General features: G+C 40.2%; 1 protein-coding gene across 1 annotated transcript; it reads right to left on the bottom strand.

Moving 5' to 3' along the window:
• Positions 1 to 525: 525 nt before the first annotated feature.
• On the bottom strand, positions 526 to 19,164 carry NQO2 (N-ribosyldihydronicotinamide:quinone reductase 2). Its single transcript, XM_056521056.1, has 6 exons — positions 18,927 to 19,164; positions 14,039 to 14,203; positions 9,598 to 9,728; positions 7,476 to 7,589; positions 5,093 to 5,194; positions 526 to 1,153 (listed from the first exon to the last, which is right to left on the bottom strand). The coding sequence occupies exons 1-6, from the start codon at positions 18,931 to 18,933 to the stop codon at positions 980 to 982; spliced, it is 693 nt and encodes a 230-aa protein (XP_056377031.1). The 5' UTR covers positions 18,934 to 19,164; the 3' UTR covers positions 526 to 979.
• Positions 19,165 to 22,038: the final 2,874 nt, after the last annotated feature.

Raw genomic sequence — 22,038 nt, 5'->3', positions numbered from 1 at the left:
TTCGATTATTGAAAATGGTGGCTGGAGCTCTCCTCATCTGCTCCATGCTGCTCTGAGGATCTTCTTGAATAGTTTGCCAATGAAGAGCCCTGAACAGTAATAGCAATAAAAATGTTGCTATTAAAAGTAACATATTTAGTAATGCTGCATGCAAAACTATTTAAACCATTTAAATACATTGTTAAAGATCTTGTACAGTGAATGGAAGTACAATTGGTCACGCAAAAAACAAGACCTCTTACGGCCCTGTGAATGAAAAAATCAAATAATTCGAGGAGGAAAAAATGTAAATGCAAAAATGAAAATAGCCTGTGTCCTCAAGGCCATAACGGGCTGCGGGGTAAAGAATCTGTAAAAATCAATTAAGCTGTTTGATGCGATATTAATGGCCCTATCTATCCTAAGGTAAAATAACCTAAATTCTTGGTTAAATAACTATGTGAATATTTGGATTTTACTGACCTATATAAACAAGTTTGGTACTTTATTGTCATAACCCTTATATATAACCGATTATGGAAACAGTCACGGTAGAGATATTTTTTTATTCTTACAATAATTAACATATGACAACTAATAACAAGCAGGTTATGCTATTTATTATGTCAGTTGTGTGGCTGTTTGTTTTATAGTCATCAATCTAATATTTTATGTTTGCTGTAGAGGTAGAGAAAATAAATAATTTATTAAACTAATAGGAAATGTTATGCTGCCGAAATGCAAATTTTATCAATTAATTTAAGGAAAGCAGATCAGTAGGTGACTATTTCTCCCATGATTTTACTTGCTAAAGTTGGATTGTTTTAACCAACCAACTTGACAGAACTTTGTTTATCATGACACTATTCTACAATAAAGAACATGTAATTTTAACTAAACAATACAGTGAATGAAAATTAAATTTACAATGTACAGGTGCTGTTGTTAAAAAAATTAGATTTGCCTATTAGATCTGCCATTTCTTAGAAGCACCAGGTATCTATTGGAAGTACCAAGGAGGTGTACAATCTATAGGGTCTTCATCCCAAATGTTTTCTAGCCTTTGAGCCCAATTATTCAGCATTTCTTTTCTTCTTTGTTCACTCACATACTCTGGTGCATAAGAGATTTGAGGAGCAAGAACTTGAAATCCACAGAAGTGCATTATGCCATGCTGAGGAAAGCAAGATGAAAACTTTATAAGCACATACACTTCATTTCTTGATTTATAACTATACAGACTATACATTAAGTTAGAAATTTTCAAATTTCATATCTGAGCTACTACTAGAACACTAAGATCCATGGTTGTCTACTATGTTTGGTTCATTTCCTAAACATACTTTTTTGTGCAGGATCCAAAAGTGTGGTCTACTGTGCTTTTGAGTCCCACATTTTTAAATAAATCTGATGGAAATGGACCAAACCCAGTCACTGTGAAGACCCACGCACAATATGGAAATGCCAATGGGCTATTACAGGTGGAATCCGAATCCATGTCGGAAGTTCCGCTAGGGAACTTTCATAGAGTGCAATTGGCAGCAGAATTCTATTCAGATCAATGGGATTCTGCTTTAACCCCTTCAGGACAATGGACGTACTCCTATGCCCCCGTTTCCGAGTCCTTAAGGACCGATGACGTAGGAGTACGTACTGTCCATTCCTGGCCCCCCGCCGCTAGCCGGAGGGGAGCCAGTGCCCGATGCCTGCTGAAATCGTTCAGCAGGCATCGCGGCATATCGCCCAGGGGGGTCATTATGCCCCCCCATGTCGGCGATGGCCGCAGATCGCTGGACAATTCAGTCCAGCGATCTGCGACGATTCCGGGTCAATCGGGTCTCCAGTGATCCGGAATTACTGGCTGATCGGGGCCGTCAAAAACTGCCCCGAACAGCCATAGCCAGCAGGGGTGAGGTGACACTTGTGCCACCTCACGATCGCCCTGATTCGTCGGCCAGTTTACCGGCCGACCAATCAGGGTGCCTGCTGCGGGTGTCACTCCCGCAACCCGCTCCGCCCCTCTTCCGGAGGACGTGAGCGGGTGAGGGAAGAAGACCCCGGGAGCTGGGGACCCCGATCCCCGGCGTCAATGTTGGGATCGGGGCCCCAGGAGCAGTGGCGGCGGCGAGGGACTGACTGAGCAGCAGCAGGAGGTGAGTGACAGCCTCCTGCTGTTGCTTAGCAACAGCTCCCAGCATGCAAAAAGGGCATGCTGGGAGCTGTAGTTATGCAACAGCAGGAGGCAGACCACCACAACTTCCAGCATTCCCTTATCGGCATGCTGGGACTTGTAGTTTTGCAACAGCTGGAGGCACACTGAGTTAAGTAGCAAACCAGTGTGTCTCCAGCTGTTGCATAAGTACAATCCCCAGCATCTCCAGCCAAAGTAGTATGCCTCCAGCTGTTGCATAACTACAAGACCCAGCATGCCCTTCCGCTGTCCGTACATGCTGGGGGTTGTAGCTTTTGCAACAGCTGAAGGCACACTGGTTGCAAAACACTGAGTTTGTTACCAAACTCGGTGTTTCACAACCAGTGTGCCTCCAGCTGTTGCAAAACTACAACTCCACGCATGCACTGATAGACTGTACATGCTGGGAGTTGTAGTTTTGCAACAGCTGGATGTTTCCCCCCCCCCCCCCCCAATGTGAATGTACAGGGTACACTCACATGGGCGGAGGTTTACAGTAAGTATCCGGCTGCAAGTTTGACCTGCGGCAAATTTTCTGCTGCAGCTCAAACTGCCAGCGAGAAACTAAAAACACTACACTATCACAAAATAAAAAGTAAAAAACACTACATATACACATACCCCTACAAAGCCCCCCTCCCCAATAAAAATGAAAAACGTCTGGTACGCCACTGTTTGCAAAACGGAGCCTCCAGCTGTTGCAAAACTACAACTCCCAGCATGCACTGATAGACCTTACATGCTGGGAGTTGTAGTTTTGCAACAGCTGGAGGTATTTCCCCCCCCCCCCCAATGTGAACATACAGGGTACACTCACATGGGCGGAGGTTTACAGTAAGTATCCGGCTGCAAGTTTGAGCTGCGGCAAATTTTCTGCCGCAGCTCAAACTGCCAGCGAGAAACTACTGTGAACCCCCACCCGTGTGACTGTACCCTAAAAACACTACACTACACTAACACAAAATAAAATAAAAAGTAAAAAACACTACATATACACATACCCCTACACAGCCCCCCTCCCCAATAAAAATGAAAAACGTCTGGTACACCACTGTTTCCAAAACGGAGCCTCCAGCTGTTGCAAAACAACTACTCCCAGTATTGCCAGATAGCCACTGACTGTCTAGGCATGCTGGGAGTTTTACAACAGCTGGAGGCACCCTGTTTGGGAATCACTGGCGTAGAATACCCCTATGTCCACCCCTATGCAAGTCCCTAATTCAGGCCTCAAATGCGCATGGCGCTCTCACTTTGGAGCCCTGTCATATTTCAAGGCAACAGTTTAGGGCCACATATGGGGTATCGCCGTACTCGGGAGAAATTGTGTTACAAATTTTGGGGGGTATTTTCTGCTATTACCCTTTTTAAAAATGTAAAATGTTTGGAAAAACAAGCATTTTAGGTAAAAAAAAATTTTTTTACATATGCAAAAGTCGTCAAACACCTGTGGGGTATAAAGGTTCACTTTACCCCTTGTTACGTTTCCCGAGGGGTCTAGTTTCCAAAATGGTATGCCATGTGTTTTTTTTTTTTTGCTGTCCTGGCACCATAGGGGCTTCCTAAAGGTGACATGCCCCCCCAAAAACCATTTGTCGCTCCTTCCCTTCTGAGCCCTCTACTGCGCCCGCTGAACAATTAACATAGACATATGAGGTATGTGCTTACTCGAGAGAAATTGGGTTTCAAATACAAGTAAAAATTTTCTCCTTTTCACCCCTTGAAAAAATTCAAAAATTGGGTCTACAAGAACAAGCGAGTGTAAAAAATGAAGATTTTTTACTTTCTCCTTCACTTTGCTGCTATTCCTGTGAAACACCTAAAGGGTTAATACACTTACTGAATGTCATTTTGAATACTTTGGGGGGTTTAGTTTTTATAATGGGGTCTTTTATGGGGTATTTCTAATATGAAGACCCTTCAAATCCACTTCAAAACTGAACTGGTCCCTGAAAAATAGTGAGTTTGAAAATTTTGTGAAAAATTTCAAAATTGCTGCTGAACTTTGAAGCCCTCTGGTGTCTTCCAAAAGTAAAAACTCATACATTTTATGATGCAAACATAAAGTAGACATATTGTATATGTGAACCAAAATTTTTTTTATTTTGAATATCCATTTTCCTTACAAGCAGAGAGCTTCAAAGTTATAAAAATGCTAAATTTTCATTTTTTTCATGAAATTTGGTGATTTTTCACCAAGAAAGGATGCAAGTTACCATAAAATTTTACCACTCAGTTAAAGTAGAATATATCACGAAAAAACAATCTTGGAATCAGAATGATAAGTAAAAGCATTCCAGAGTTAGTAATGTTTAAAGTGACAGTGGTCAGATTTGCAAAAAATGCTCTGGTCCTTAAGGTGTAAAATGGCCTGGTCCTTAAGGGGTTAAGCTGATCCCGCTTGGAAGTAATTCCAAGCAAAAATTCTGCAGTGTGTCTGGACCCTTACAACCCAATTCAGACAACCCAAGTGGATCTGTCATGTGACTGCTGCTTTATGTAACTGTAACATAGTACAGGATATTCTGCGTCTTGAATACCCAAAAAAAAACAAAAAAATATATATTATGCTGTTTGGCTAATAGACATGATAAGGGGATAAAGTGGACACTGTAGTATATGAATCTGGTGTGTCCATAACAATACTGTCCCTGCCCCCCTCACAGGGATTGACAGACCGTTGTGTTTGCAGATACACAGTGGCCTGCCATTACTGCTAAAAGGGGTAGGAGGAGGCAGCAGAAACCTTCATCATAAATACACTGGACTCAAAGCAGGATGACAGAATACATTGTACACATAGTTTAAGTACATTGTATGATATCGTAATATTACAAGTATCACAATGTACTTTTACTATTTTATATTCTCCCAAAAGATTTATTGGAAAGAATAGATGCATATTATTTAATTTCAAACACTTACTTGAATAGGCCAAAGAAGATATCGGATGTCACCACTTTTGCCTTCTTTACTGAACATGTCTTCTGTTCCACCAGTCGTAAATGAAAGTAATGCCCGCTTACCCTAAGCAGCAGAGAAGTGAATGCATACAATTTATTAGTGATAGGAATGATATTAAGGGTTATTAATCATTGTGTGTCTTTTGAAAGTGTGTTGTGAAACTTCTTTTTTACTTTGATTTTGCTTTCCTGGGACCTATGTATCATAATGGTGCACAGAGCTTGATAAATTCTGTTTACATAGGTAAAACCTAAGAAATAACTCCTCTTCGACTTCTCTGCAACTTTTTACCCTGTTGTGCAAAAAATGTGCGACCTCATGAAATGTCGCACTAATCTATGCTTAGGTGCACCTGACAATCAATGCACCGAAGCTAAGCTAAGCAGAAAAAAAAGCTCTACCTCCAATGATAAATGTCACTTATAGACTTTTATCTAGAACATATAACATTGTACAGCATGTTAGTAGAGAGATGCATGTTTGTATGGCAGCAGAGAGAACTGCATGCTCTTTTACACAGAAGCAAAAACAGTTAAGGCTAGATTTCCACACAGGGGGGGGGGGGAGGTACAAATAGGCAACAAGCTAGTGCCTCTTCCGGCCATGGCGGAGCTTGTTGCCTATCTGTACCCCCCCCCCCTGATGTCTGTCCCTCTCCCTAGCATGTAATGTGAGTATAATGAATAAAGAAGTTATAACACTTTTTTCTGGCATTTTTTCAAATGGTTTTTTTTTCTGGTATTTTTTCTGATGTTTTTTTTTTCCTAGCATTTTGTTGGCTGAAATTTGCTGTGGTCTGATGTTAGTTGTAAGGAAATACAAAATGCACTACAGAACCCCAGGGGATTGAAAACACCTCTTTGGCACCAAAGAATGAAAACATTTTTCTGCATAATGGAGGCACAAACAGATATATGAAGGGTACCATGTGTCTTCATGTCCTAACAATTATCTAATGGTGTCAGAAGTTTGGAACGTGAATTGAATTGCAGCTGACAGGTTCTCTTCAAAGCACTAGTCATTTACAAAAGCTTTTGACATGTCACACAGATATGTCAAAAGTTTAGACTGGCGCTCCCCTCCAATCTCTAGATATAGCCAGATGAAGCTTGTGGCAGCACACTTCACTCCCTTGGCTCAGCGCTCAGTCTGTCTAATTGCCGGAGATTGGCTCCATTATTGCTGCTGTTTTTGAGCTATAAATTACATGTGTGATTTCAGCCTTAGGATGGGTTCACACATAGCATTTTGGTCAGTTTGTTAGGCCAAAACCAGGAGTGGAATTAACACATGTAAAAATTGTAATGGAAAGATTTGCGCCTTTTTCTGTGTTTTGGACCTACTCCTGGTTTTGGCTAATAATACTGATCAAACTACTATTTGTGAACCCGGCCTACAGGGGTATTGCTATTATAAAATTTTTTTGGATGTCACCTATTCACACTGAAAAATACAAATAAACACTATGGGGAATGTATCATTATTTTTGTCTTCATTTTGGTGTATATATTTTGCATTTGTCCACGCGCCATTTTGCGCAAAAAAATGCTTGCAAAACTGACTTGGTTTTCTTACATATTTTTACTCTAACAGTCTTTTTAAGTGTACTTGTCATGTCCCGCACTCCGGCCGTTTAAAAATTTAAAGGGCCAGTACGCCCATAATTATTGTGTACACCTGACACTATCCTATAAGTCTATGCACCTCCCACACTTCCCTGCTGGATCTTCAGTGCCTATTGCCTGAGAGAAAGCGTTCCCTATTGCCTGTTTTGCCATGCCTTATGTATCCAGACCTTCCCGCTACATTTTTTGACTACGAACTTTTGCCGCCTGCCTTGACCTTCTGCTACGTTGACTACGCTACAGCCTCCTCCTTCCGTACCTTGCCTTGCCCAGTCACCTGTGTGGTCGAGCCGTGTCGGGGGTAGCGACCTGGGTGTTGCCTGCCGCAGTAAGCCCATCCTGCCTTGCAGCGGGCTCTGGTGAAGACCAACGGCACTACCGGGATGTAGGCTGTCACGAAGCTTGGAAGTGGATCCCCCACCTGTGTGGCTGATGACTCGGACAGTATGTTGTGTGCTCCCCGATACTGTCCGAGTCATCAGCCACACAGGTGAAGGATCCACTTCCAAGCTTCGTGACAGCCTACATCCCAGTATGTGACAGTACTTGAGTGAAATTTACCTCACATTGAGAAAACTTTTAATAAATTTCCCTCAACTCCATGAAATTTAATGCAAAAATAAAAACAAACCCTGGAGAAAAGCAACTATACACAAGGACCAATGATAAATCCCCTCCTCTATGTTGTGATTCAGTAAATGTTCAGTGATATAACATACCTTAAGTAATCCAGTATCATAACAGCCTGGGATGTCAAAGGCAAAGCCTTGCACAAAGCATCGATCTATCCAGCCCTTCATGATTGCAGGGAAGCTGAACCAGTATATAGGAAACTGAATATACATAGGCATATTAAACGATAAAACATGTGAACAGTTAGTGTATTTACATACTAATACAGACACCTGAGGCACAATCCTACAATGCTTTTTTTTTTTTTTTTTTTTAAGTAATTTATATGTCCCATGATTGCCAGCCATGATTGCATTCTGCTGCTCGCTACACATGACCCCCTCCCCAGGCTCTCACGTCACAGAAGAGGTCTGGCGGGGAGTGAATATTGATGAGGTAGGGGAGCTAGGCAAGAGGGCTCCTAGCCTCCAATGTGCACTGGAGCACAATACGAATAAAAGCTTGAAAGAACAGAACACCCAAGCCATAAATAAAAGTAAGTGGCCCTTCATTTTAAAGCTCTTCACCCACACTATAAACCAGTATATTGGGTTAAGTGTGGGTGAACAGCTGTCAGAATCTCTTTAAAAAAAAAAAAAAAAAAAATACAGAAATCTTAAATTGCTGATTTTTGGTCACATCACATCCCTGCTCAAAAAGTCTCATTCTTGCAAAAGTGATACCGAAAAAAACATCAAATCTTGGCGCAAAAATAAGGCCTCACCTCATACAGCCCCATATATGAAAAAATAAGAAATTTATAGGGGTCAGAATAGGGATATTTTAAAGATACTTATTTAGTGAAGAAAGTTTGACATTTTTAAAAAGAAGTACAATAATAGAAAAATCATGTAAACATTGGTAGCATTTTAATTGTATTGACCCACAGAATAAAAATAACATGTATTACTGCAAAATGCACTGGGTAAAAATGCCCCCCCCCCCCCCCCCCCCGCTTCCCCATAAGGAAAAGGGGAAGTAGGATAACGATAAAAAGATTTAAGTATTGTAACCAATTGGAAAACATAAGCATCCAGTTCAGTCTGTGCAGATTTTATACAGAACTGTTATGCATTACCAGCTATTTTACTAGTTAGGGGGGTATAAGGCAGGTCCATGTATGGGGAAGAGGGGGCACTGGTTGTCTTAACTTCATAGGACACCAAAATACTTTGACCCAGCCAAGAGTGTAGATAGAAAGAAGCCAAGAGTGTAGATAGAAAGAAAAACACCAACAAGGCAGCCTGCAAAAGAAGGTTTGCGAGATCACATAGATTGTGAATCTGTGTAAGGCCCCGTTCACACTGAGGAATTGGCGAGAAATTCTCGCTAAAGAATTCCGCCGCAGAATTTTGTGAGTGGAATTTCCGCAGAATGAGAAAGAGCAAAATACATTAAGGTCTATAGGAAGAAGAGATGTTGTATTTTTTTCAAGAGGAGAATTCACAAGGAATTACTCGAGTAAATTCCTCGTGAATTCCTCAGTGTGAATGGGTCCTAAAGCACCCATAATGGACTCTGAAAGGGTAAGGGTGGAGAAGAGATTCCTCAGTATAAGGAGTCATCAGTTCTAGAATGTGCTGATACATGTGAACATACTAAACAAACAGACTTCCAGCATTCTTTACTAGGAGGGACATACCTATATGAGAAGATCTTGAAAATATAAGCAAGAATCAAAGGGGTTATCCAGGAATTGAAAAAACAAGATCATTTATTTTAAAGACAGCTCCCTGTCTATCTCCAGGTTGGGTGTGGTTCTGCAGCTCAGTTCCATTGAAGTGAATGGAGCCAAGTTATAATACCACACACAAAGTGGAGACAGGCAGGGAGCAGTCTTTAGAAGAAAATAGGTCTGTTTTTCGATTCCTGGATAACCCCTTTAAGAAATAATGATTTCATCCTAAAACTTAGAGCAACCTTTTTTTTTTTTTTTTTTATTAAATAAGGTAACCACTAACATACAAAAATATTTTTCAATGTCTAAGGTGGCCGTAGGGGGAGATTTATCAAAACCTCTCCAGAGGAAAAGTTGTTGAGTTGCCCATAGCAACCAATCAGATGGCATATGGGAAACTCAGTAACTTTTCCTCTGAACAGGTTTTGATAAATCTCTCCCATAGACTTGTAGGTCACAAAACACAAGCGATCATGTAGAACTCCAATCACCTGGAAGATGATAAGATCAGCTTCATTAATTTTTTTCTGTTCCTGAAGGATATCCTCACATAGGTAGCCTTTCTTTAAAGCTTCCATTGTTTCTATTCCATAGCTGAAATGCTGAGGATTACATAGGTCTCCTGTTAATAAAAAAAATATACATGTCAGAATCCCAAGATATCAACTGGAATCCAACTTATTAAAACTGCACTTCTCACATTGCATTTCAATACAAGAGTAAACTCAGGTAACTAAGGTTTTTTTCACATAAACCACAATGCTATTCTGGATACACTGCAAGGCAAATAACACTGGTAACCAACAGACATATAATGTGGTCTGTTGAGTATCTTTGAAGATAGAATCATATGTAAACATAATTATTTATATCCTTTCAGCTCTGCAAAACCTGCATTGTAAAATTACATCAGTCCACAACAACATGCTTTTATGGTTCAAGGTCACTATATTGACACTGACTTTTTTTTTGCTCTTTTTAAGTGCCGAACTCCATGATAATGGTGGTCACAGGGTAGCAGAGAACATAAGTATGGGTTTTCTTTTTACCAGATGCATGAAATAGGCTTCCAGTAAAAGTGGTAATTGCAAATACAGTGCTGGAATTTAAAGGAGTACTCTGGTATGGAACATCTTATCCCCTATCCACAGGATAGGGGATAAGCGTCTGATTGTGGGTGGTCAGACTGCGGGAATCCAGCAATCTCCTGCCCAGCACCCAGGCTATCTCTATGCACGGAGCAACCTACACTCCAGGCACAGATTAAAGCACCATGGCACGAAGCGATGGCCAACACACCCCCTCCATGTATGTCTAAGAGTGAGCCAGAGATACAGTGTTCATGGATCTATTACTCTCCCATAGAGATACATGTAGGGGCATGTCGGTCACTGCTTCTTAAAGAGATTTCTGTCATTAGGGAATACTGTTGCCATAAAGGAATATACTTCCTCATTAATGTCAGGACCCAAAAACCACATAAATGTCAGTACCAAAGGTTTCCCAACAAAACATTTCCCAAAACTTCATGCTTCCTTTTCCGTCTTTCTTTCTCCTTATAGCGCATCCTGGTGAAAATCTGTTCTAGGCCCAGGTCATTGATGTAGGTGTTCACATTATGTAAGAAAAAATATGCTTCAGCTGACCAGGTTTTGACCCAGGCTGCCTTCTTCCATTGTTACATGATCCAGTTCTGATGCTCACACACCCATTGTAGGCCCTCTTGGTGGTTAATGCTTCTTACTCAGCTTCTTACTGGTTTGTGGCTACGACAGCCTCATACATAGCACATTGTAAAATCTATTCACATACTTGAACCCTTTTTTCTACAATTATTCCATAATCCCTTATGGAGGCCATACTTTATATTTTATTTTTTTATTTATATAGTTAATTTTATCTTGTGTGTTATTCTAAACAGCTATCTGTATATTGTGGTCTCTCCTGGTGTAGTAGATTATAGATTTATACTGGATTTTTTTTTTCCCATTTTGCCCATATATCTAGTAGATCTCGAGTGCTTGTACACATTTTTATAGTTTTGTCAAGTAAGTCTGTTCACACTGTCTAAGAATTAGAAACAGTTGAAAAACTGTCTAACAGTAAGGCTGCTTTAACACTATAAAATGTATCCGTTTTAAAGATCCATTTGATGTTGCGTTATGAAAACCCTGAAAATCGTCCATTAAACATCCGTTAGAAAATCCCATTATAGTCTATGGGATTTTTACATTATCCGTTATAAGACGTTATAGTCCGTTATTAATAACGAACGTTATTTTGTGATGGGAGAATGAACGGAAGAAATAGTGCATGCACTATTTCTTCCGTTACTATCTTCCTTCAAAAAATAAAGTCCGTTATTAATAACGGACTATAACGGATTAAAACGGATAATGTAAATATCCCATAGATTATAATGGGATTTTCTAACGGACGTATGGGATTTTCTAACGGACGATTTTCAGGGTTTTCATAACAGAACATCAAACGGATCTTTAAAACGGATGAATTTTATAGTGTGAAAGCAGCCTAACACTGTTTTTGCTGATCATTGCAACTCATCACATAAAGCTTCTTTTTCCCCAGCATTTTTGGAAATTAAAGTTGTGCTACAACTCACTGCTATGGGCAACAAATACAGGTTAGCTGTTATCAGCAAACAGTTTTTCATTATCTCTATGTGTGCTTAAAGGGGTATTCCACTGAAAAACATTTTTTATTTTTTTTTAAATCAACTGGTGTCAGAAAGTTAAACAGATTTATAAATTACTTCTATTAAAAAACCTTAATCCTTCCAGTACATATCGGCTGTATGCTTCACAGGAAGCTTATTTATTTTTGAATTTCCTTTCTGTCTGACCACAGTGCTCTCAACTGACACCTCTGTCCATTTAAGGAGCTGTCCAGAGTAGAAGCAATCTCCATAGCAAACCTCTCCTGCTCAGGACAGTTCCTAAAATGAACAGAGTTATCAGCAGTTAAAGGGGTACTCCTGTGGAAAACTTTTTTTTAAATCATCTGGTGCCAGAAAGTTAAACAGATTTGTAAATCACTTCTATTAAAAAATCTTAATCCTTCCTGTACTTTTTAGGGGCTGTATACTAAAGAAAAATCCAAAAAAGAAATGCATTTCCTCTGATGTCATGACCACAGTGCTCTCTGCTGACCTCTGCTGTCCATTTAAGAACTGTCCAGAGCAGCAAATGTTTGCTATGGGATTTTCCTCTGCTCTGGACAGTTCCTAAAATGGACAGCAGAGGTCAGCAGGGAGTACCCCTTTAAAAAGATTTGTAAATTACATCTATTAAAAAATCTTAATCCTTCCAATACTTATCAGCTGTTGTATGATCCACAAGAAGCAGAAAGCACTGTGGCCAGACAGAAAGGAAATTCAAAAAGAAAAGAACTTCCTGTGTATCATACAACAGCTGATAAGTACTGGAAGGATTAAGATTTTTTTAATAGAAGTAATTTACAAATCTGTTTAACCTTCTGGCACCAGTTGATTACAAAAGAAAAAAAAGGTTTTCCAGTGGAGTACCCCTTTAAGCCCTGTCTCTGGAAACCCAACCTTGAAAGAAAATAGTTTTCCACTTACACACTGCCACAAAAATACCCAGTTAGCTAAATGTTCCTGTTTATTCCAATGAGGACAAGAGTATAAGAGATCGGCCCTGATTTACAATTATAAACCCAACCTGTTTTGTCGAGTTGTGCACCAAAAATTGTGTCTGCACCAGAATTTGCGCCAAAAAATGTAATAACCTAACCAAAAAAGGGGCAAACCTGACGGGAAAAGGCGGTGTGGCCGCCTAAAAGGGTTGTGTCCCTGACATTTAAAAAAAAATAATCACAACATATTTACTAAGATTTTCATAGAAAATGGCCCTCATTTACTAAGAAAATCGGGTTTTAAGTCTATGTTGCTTTCTTACCCGATTGCTTTTTTCCCCTGATATTTATTATTATGTGGCATTCTGTTTGTCGCACGTGGGTTTTGTTGGTTTTGGTTTCCAACTCCTCTGAGCTGTCAGGAAAAAATCCACAACAATTCAACAAATTCGGGTTGGAAACCTTTATAAATAGGTGGGAAAGCTCAGAAATGTCGGGTTACGCCCCTTTTTCGGGTTTGGGAGAATCCACAACGGGTCCTTCGGGAAAAAATGTTGCATTGTGTCGCAGACTGGCGCACGATGTCTGCGACATGGCGCAGACAAAGATGCGACAAAAAACCCCGACAAAAGAGGTCGGGTTTAGAATAGTAAATGAGGGCCATTGTGGTGTAATTGAGCTCTGGAAAACCCCACAGCTCAGAGCAGTTGTAAAAAAAAAGAAAAATGTAGGTAAACATTAGTAAATACTGTGGAAAAATACTTGTAGTGAATTAAAACCTACAAAGAAAACTCCACTCCACTCTTAGTAAATCAGGTTGTGCACCCCCACTCACTGGGGTATATTTCCCAGAGGTATGAGGAAGTAGGTATTTAAAATCCTCACAACTACTTTCCCATTTGCTTCAATATCGGTAATAATGCGTCTATATATGTGCATATCAATGTACTTGGCGACTTGAATCCACACAAAGTCTTCTCAACAACACATCAAAATAATAGGAACTGTAAAAGTCTAATAGATACTTTGGCTCTTAAAGGAGTACTCTGCCTCTAGACATCTTATCGCCTATCCAAAGGATAGGGGATAAGATGTCTGATTGCAGGGGTTCCGCCTCTGGGGACCCCCGCAACATCTCCTGCAGCAGCCCGGTTTTCATCAGCTGCAGGATCGAAAATCACGATACAGGGGTCAGGGTATTGTGACGTCACGGCCCCGCACCCTCATGAAGTCACGCTCTGCCCCCTCAATGCAAGCCTATGGGAGGGGGTGTGATGGCCGTTTCTTCAGAAATCTTAGTTATTGCATAACACCTACCTGTGATATCATTTCTGGTTGCTGCTGCATTGAACTTCATGGCGTATAAGTCAGAGACAGTAACACAGCATCCCATCTTACTCAGAACATCAACAGCAATATTTTTTAAAGAACCATTCATTGACTTTGGCTCCTGGTGAGCATACACGATCAGAATGTTTTTGCCTGTTGAGGAAGGTAAAAGCAGAGAGATTAAAACATTCTTAAAAAAAATAAAAAAAAATAAAAAAAAATAAAAAAAAAAAAATATATATATATATATATATATATATATATATATATATTCAGGCTGTTTCTGCTTAGAAGGTCCATTCTTCATTTCCTGTTTTCTGCTTCTTTGGCTCTTATCTCTGCATCTCTGCAGTGCTACCAATTTTTATCAAATTGATATTGAATTTGAAATTGAATTGGATTTTGAGGTGTAATGTTAACACCTTGGGGATGGAGGGTTTTTCCGTTTTTTGCACTTTTGTTTTTTCCTCCTTACCTTTTAAAAATCATAACCCTTTAAATTTTCCACCTAAAAATCCATATGATGGCTTATTCTTTGCGCCACCAAATCTACTTTGTAATGACATCAATCATTTTACCCAAAAATCTACTGCGAAACGGAAAAAAAAATCATTGTGTGACAAAATTAAAGAAAAAATGCCATTTTGTAACTTTTGGGGGCTTTTGACACCTTATCTTTATTCTGTAGGTCCATACAATTAAACTGATACCCTACTTATATAGGTTTGATTTTGTCATACTTCTGGAAAAAATCATAACTACATACAGGAAAATTTATATGTATATGAGTACGGGGTGGTATGAGGGCTCATTTTTTGTGCCTTGATCTGAAGTTTTTAGCGGTACCATGTATGTATTGATCGGACTTTTTGATCACTTTTTATTCATTTTTTCATGATATATAAAGTGACCAAAAAGACGCTATTTTGGACTTTGGAATTTTTTTACGCATACGCCATTGACCGTGCGGTTTAATTAATTATATATATTTTATAATTCGGACATTTCCGCACACGGCAATACCACATATGTTTATTTTTACCAGGTGCAGTGATTGGCCTCCTTCTTTTCTTTGATAACGGCTTCTTAATAAACAGCAGTGCATTCCTGTATTGCTCTATTCAGATGACAATGACCCCTTCCTCAGTAGGCAAGTAAGGAAGGAAGGGGTCATTTTTAGCACCCTGAAACGCGTCTAGGCTCTAAATTCAATCTGAATAGAGCAATACAGGAATGCACTGCTGTTTATTAAGAAGCCGTTTATTATCAAAGAAAAGGAGGAGGCCAATCACTGCACCTGGTCTCCTAAACCAACAGCTTTACTCACCGGGTGCATCTCCAGCTTGCTGCATGCACCACGAGTATCCTGTCTGCAAAGATCCAAGCGAGGGTCCTGTCATGCCGACACGGACATACCAGCAGCTCAGACCCCGCTTAGAGTAGTCTCATGCCAGAGCTCCGCAACGAACAGGCTCGTGAGAACCAGCATATGAAGCCCTGATCGGCAACTCTGCAATAACTGTAAGACCCGATACCATCGGCCCGTCGCAGTACGGGACCAACGGCTTGAGACATGGTGAGAACCAACTTACATCTATATAGATACTCTGGACAGTCTAAGTAACAAAGTACAGAGACTATTATTCCCGTATTTATCTTTTGTACTGCACATCACTACATGCTTATTTGCTTATCTTGCTCTGGCTGCAGTCCATAACAATGTTCTGGAGTGTCCACTATAGATTAAAACCTGACACACATCACCCCCCCTGACGTTTCACCACAAGCTGTGGCTTTATCAAGAATTAAAGGGTCAAAGCGCTCACATCTCCGCACTATACTCCCGCCAGTGATGTCAATAGAAATTCATATGACTCATTCATATTTTCTGCCCAGAGCTGTGATTGGCCGAATGGTTGCAGCCAATCACAGCTCTGAGGAAAAGATGAATGAATGAGTGGCCGGCCCGGAGTATAGTGCAGAGCAGGGATGCGAGCGATGTATACAGTCGCTCCATCACTGCTATAGACAGGACGATCACATCGGGTGTCAGTAGTGATACCCGCTGTGATCTGTTCTTATCTGCAAGTACTACTACTCCCAACATGGAGCACACTATTCTCCATGCTGGGAGCTGTAGTACCTGCATTAATAGACAGATCGCAGCGAGTGTAACTTCTGACACCCGCTGCGATCTCTCTATTAATGCAGGTACTACAGCTCCCAGCATGAGGCAGAGTGTCATCCATGTTGGAAAGCTGCAGTTATGGAAAGATCACGGCGGATGTCACTCCTCCTGACACCCGCTGTGATCCTCCTGTATAATGTATGGATGCGGCCGGCCGCTCTTCTATGGTCCCCTGCACGGCCGTATATATACACATGTTCCAATTTCTCACAGAGAGCTGTGATTGGCTGGAACCATCTGGCCAATCACAGCTCTGCGTGAAATATACGTAGTGTAAATATATGTCAGGGCAGGGGAACATAGAAGAGCGGCCGGCCGCATCTATATATTATACAGGAGAATCGCAATGGGCGATCTGTCTATTAGTACAGGTAGTACTACTCCCATCAGGGAACAGTGTGTTCCATGCTGGGAGTAGAAGTACTAACTAAAAAATTTTTTTAAAATAAAGCAAAAAAGTGAAACACACACACACAATACATTTTTATAATTGTCGGCTACATTTTTATTTACCCGCACACATAAATTGATCCCTGTTTAAAAAGTAATACCATTTTTTTTTTAAATAATATAAATTTCGTTAGATACAATTTTTTCCTTCACTACTGTATATTTTTTTTTACATTTTTTTAATGGTACCCTACTTAATTTTTATTAAAAACAGGTATCTCCATCACTTTTTTGGATCGCTAAAGTCCAAAGAAGATTAAAATTTGCCTGCAAAAACGCCAAAGTTAAACCCCACATATAATTTTTCTTGGCGTTTTCTCACTCCCATAGACTTCTATTGGAGCAAAACGCAACGATTTTGTGAAAAAACGCAGTTTGAGCGACATACATATATATTTTTCAAAACGCCAAGGAGCTGAATAAAACGCAAAAAAAGTGAAAAAACGCCAAAAGGATTAAAAAAACGCCAAAGTGAAAAAAAGCCAAGTGGAATTCGAAATTTGCGATTTCTCATTGATTTACCGCTAACATCTGGCCGCAGCGTTTTTTGGCCAAAAAAAGCCATGTGGCAGAATTGGCGTTTTTCTTGCCGTTTTGCCGGAAAAAAAACAAGTGGAGACTTACCCTTAAAGGCATCCTCTATCCCTAACCTGTTTTTGGCATGTTTTTTTTTTCTAAGAATGTAACCCCCCATGGGCAGGGCCCTCTATCCCTTTATATCAGTCTGTCATTTACTGTTCCAAGTTAATTGTACTTGCATGTATTATAATCCTTATAATATGTACAGCGCTTTGGAACCAAAGGCAGTATAATAAAAAAAATTATAATAAATAATACAAATTGCAACTTGCTTAACTGTTTGCAATTGAATTATATAAAAGAAATCTACTTTGAAACTAATACTAATGGATGCAAACTGATACATTTCAACAGAATGTGAAAATGTAATGTGAGCCTAAAGCATATATCATAGATAAACTATAAAAATAGTATTTCCCAATATTTTTGCTTTGTGCAAAAATAAAATAAAATAAAGTAAAAACAGATGTACAAACTCATTCACGTACAGTGGAAAAAAATCTGCTTCAAATTTGGGACATACTATGGATTTTGAAATATACAGTATACCCTTTCAATAGCACCATTCAGATTTTATTATTAGGCCCGTCCCACTGTGAAAGTTTTACACAATGGCCCTGATTTACTAAACTCTGAGTGTTCTTTCTGGAGTGTTTTAGATTTCACTCCTCTTTTTTCTAGGAGCTGATTTACTAACATGTCGCACGTGTCGGTTCATTTTCTGTCGCACAGGTTTTTTTGTGTTGCACGGGAAAATGTGTCGCACATACTCATCGACAGTATGTGCCAAACCAAACAATCAAGATTTAACAGGAATTAAGCAACAAAATAGAACAAGAAATGTTTTAATGGACTTAGACCATCTAATATAGGAGTTTAACCCCCCCCCCAAAAAAAAAATATAATTAAAGGCATATTTTAAAGTTTAAAATGCATTGCATATTCTAAAAATCCTTGTGTAGAACAGTAAAAAAATGAAAGGGAAAAAAAAAGAAAAAAGTTTAAGCACTCCCCACCATGTTAAGCTGTGCCTTTGCCAAAATCACTCGCTTTTGGTAGTTTTTACACATCCTCTTGGCTGTCGGTTTTTCAGCAAACACAATTCACACAATATACAGGGTGTTTTCCAACTTACTCGGAGTGTTTTTAGCATTTTGTCGGGACCACGCCCCTTTTAACAAAAACCATGCCCATTTTCTAGGTTCAAAAAAATACTCTGAGTGTTTGCAAAACTGTCAGTTTTGCAGTGTAAATTTTGGGGCGCACATTTGGTCGCATGCTCGCTGCGACAGAAATTTAGGCGCAGAAACTGATAAAAACAGTCGGGAAGCCTTTAGTAAATGAGGCCCAATGTGTAAATGTAGCCTGAAGCCCCTAGTATTTCTATAATGTATTAAAAAGGCTTATAAAATAATAACTAATAATTATTTATAAATGAAAACCTGCTGCAAGCTGCACACAATTCTAAATCTATTTCTCCATGCATAATTTATAAACAGATGTCTTTCTGTGGTTATGACAAAGCATAATGTGATGCATGTCACTGTGCTACCAATGATATCTGCAAGATTTAACATTAAAATTAGACATCGACAACTATGCGACCTATATTAAGAATTGTCCTTATTTGCCAACTAGGATTGAAACTTGTTTCCTTACCTGACATTGCAAGGTTCCGTTTTCTATCAAATAAGTCTTCTGATGTGTCACTGTTAATCTGAAGAGCAATTAAAGTCTATAGTAAAAGCTTCTAAATTAAAAAAGGTAGCCAGTCAGTTCTCCGAGTCGCTATTTTAATATGATCAGTGTTGTCAAGAGAAAAGTGAGTGCAAGTGACACAAAGCCAGGAGGCAGCCTTTCCCAGGCTTATTCATCCAACGTGCAGAGCATGTTATAACAAGGACCAGGGTGGTAGTGTTTTATACTTCATGCTGTATTTCATTCCCTTGGAAACAAGAGCTGTGCAGATCAGTTCCCATCCTCTTTCACAGAATTTTAATGTGCAGTTGGTGGACATCACAAATGATAATAGAGCTATGTATGGTTTATACCCTAAACTATCACAGAGGTTAGCAGCTTAGTGACAATAGATATAACAATAGATAGTGAAGAGTTCTGTATGGTTTGTACCCTACACTACCAGAGAGGTTAGCAGTTTAGTGTTTTTTCCCGTTGTAATAGACGGCAGCAGCAGAAAAAGGTTGGGGGTCTTAGCCATTCACTGAAGCGAATGCTCCTATTCAATCTGCTGGAGTTTTCAGCTCTTTGGAATGTATTAACTAAACACTTGAAATAGCTTAATCCTCAAAAACAAAGAGATAAAGACAAAAGGCTTTTCTACTACAGCTCAGGTTGTACTGGCCAAATATTGATCATATAAATTAAATTTATCATGATGTGTAAAGTAATTTGTATATGCACAGTTGGCTATTCATTATGACTTCTATATGTTTGAAGCTGTAGCTATCCTTAATTTTGGCAGCAGGTCAAGATACCATGCTTCCCAGATCACAAGACTCATCAAGGCTTCCAAAGCCGGATTTAACTCAAAACTTGCAGTCAAAAAATGTTTCCTTTACCTTAAAGGGGTACTCCGGTGCTTAGACATCTTATCCCCTATCCAAAGGATAAGGGATAAGATGCCTGATCGCGGGAGTCCCACAGCTGGGGACGCCCGTGATCATGCACGCGGCACCCCGTTTGTAATCAGTCCCCGGAGCGTGTTCGCTCCGTGTCTGATTACCGGCGACAACAGGGCCGGCAGCGTGGGACATCACGCCTCCGCCCCGGTGTGACGTCACGCTCCGCCCCTCAATGCAAGCCTACGGGAGGGGACGGTCGACCGTAATCAGACCCGGAGCGAACACACCGGGGACTGATTACAAACGGGGTGCCGTGTGCATGATCACGGGCGTCCCCAGCTGCGGGACTCCCGCGATCAGGCATCTTATCCCCTATCCTTTGGATAGGGGATAAGATGTCTAAGCACCGGAGTACCCCTTTAAGCCCCAATTAATTTAGTTACCACACTGCGTTACCATCTTAGTGTCCTTATTTATGTTTTTACCACTCATAATACTTAACAATTTAAACATTTTGTAAGGTAAAAAAAAAAGTAATTGTGGAAAAATTGTTTAAAAAAAAATGCTGCCATTTAACCCCTTAAGGACCAAGCCCATTTTGACTTTAGGCTCCTTTCACACTATACTGTTGCTCCATTAAAAGATCCATTACAGAGTTAGAAAACCCTTAAAGGGATACTCCACCCCTAGATATCTTATCCCCTTTCCAAAGGATAGGGATAAGATTTCTGATCATGGGAGTCCCACTGCTAGGGACCCCCAGGATCTCGGCTGCACCACCCCGCTGTCATTACTGCACAGAGAAAATTCGCTCTGTGCATAATGATGGGCGATACAGTGGCTGGAGCATCGTGACGTCACGGCTCCGCCCCCTTGTGACATCACGGCTCGCCCCCTTAATGCAAGTCTATGGGAGGGGGCATGACAGCCACCACGCCCCCTCCCATATACTTGTATTGTGTGGGCGGGATGTGACGTCATGAAGGGGCGGAGCCGTGATGTAATGATGCTCCGGCCCCTGTATTGCCCGCCATTACGCACCCGGCTGCAGTAATGACAGCGGGGTGCTGCAGCCGAGATCCTGGAGGTCCCCAGCGGTGGTACCCCTGCGATCTGACATCTTATCCCCTATCCTTTAGATACCCCTTTAAAACTGGACTATGGGATTTTTTGATTATCCATTATAGCCTGTTATGACTAACGGCCATTATTTTTTACGGCACAAAAGATGGTGCATGCACTAATTTTTGTCCTGTCAATAATAACGGTGGAATAACAGCCGTAAAAATGTTAACATTGAAGTCTATGGCAAACGGATGAGCCTTTAATGTCATCCTTTGCACACGGTTTATAATATCCGTTATTAATTCTGAGCATGCTCAGAAGAGGTGTGACATCAGCAGACTCCTGCAGTGCTGAGGGACTACACTACTCCCATCATGGAACATATTTGTTGAGTAGTAGTTCCCCCAGCTGCGGGAGTCTGCCAGTGACTGGGGAGGCTACATTAGCGTTTGTACTACTACCCCCACCATGGAACAGGGTGCTAACGGCTGAATGTATATGTATATTACAGTATATTGCAAAATTGAGATACTGCACAGCTTTTCCATGTACAGCAGTGCCATCTAGTGGTGGCAATGTTTACTTTTCTAAGCCAACTAAACATAGAAAAAATAGAAGACCACTGCAAAATTATCAGTTTCTCTGGTTTTGCTATTTATTGATAATTGCCTGAGTAAAATGGACAGTTTTGTTTTATTCTTTAAACTACTGATACATTACACCCAAATAAAAAAAATTGTATCATGTAGAGTATTTATTTGTAGAAAATTGCAACTGGTTAACTGGGCATGCTCTCCACCAGTCTGTCACATTGCTGTTGGGAGACTTAAAGGGGTATTGCAGGAAAAAAAACTTTTGTATATATATCAACTGGCTCCAGAAAGTTAAACAGATTTGTAAATTACTTCTATTAAAAAATCTTAATCCTTTCAGTACTTATGAGCTTCTGAAGTTAAGGTTGTTCTTTTCTGTCTAAGTGCTCTCTGATGACACCTGTCTTGGGAAACGCCCAGTATAGAAGAGGTTTGCTATGGGGATTTGCTTCTAAACTGGGCATTTCCCGAGACAGGTGTCATCAGAGAGGACTTACACAGAAAAGAACAACCTTAACTTCAGAAGCTCAT

The sequence above is a fragment of the Hyla sarda genome, chromosome 5, assembly GCF_029499605.1.
Source record: "Hyla sarda isolate aHylSar1 chromosome 5, aHylSar1.hap1, whole genome shotgun sequence".
NCBI classification, from domain to species: Eukaryota; Metazoa; Chordata; class Amphibia; order Anura; family Hylidae; genus Hyla; species Hyla sarda.
This window is presented reverse-complemented; position numbering and strand designations above follow the sequence as displayed.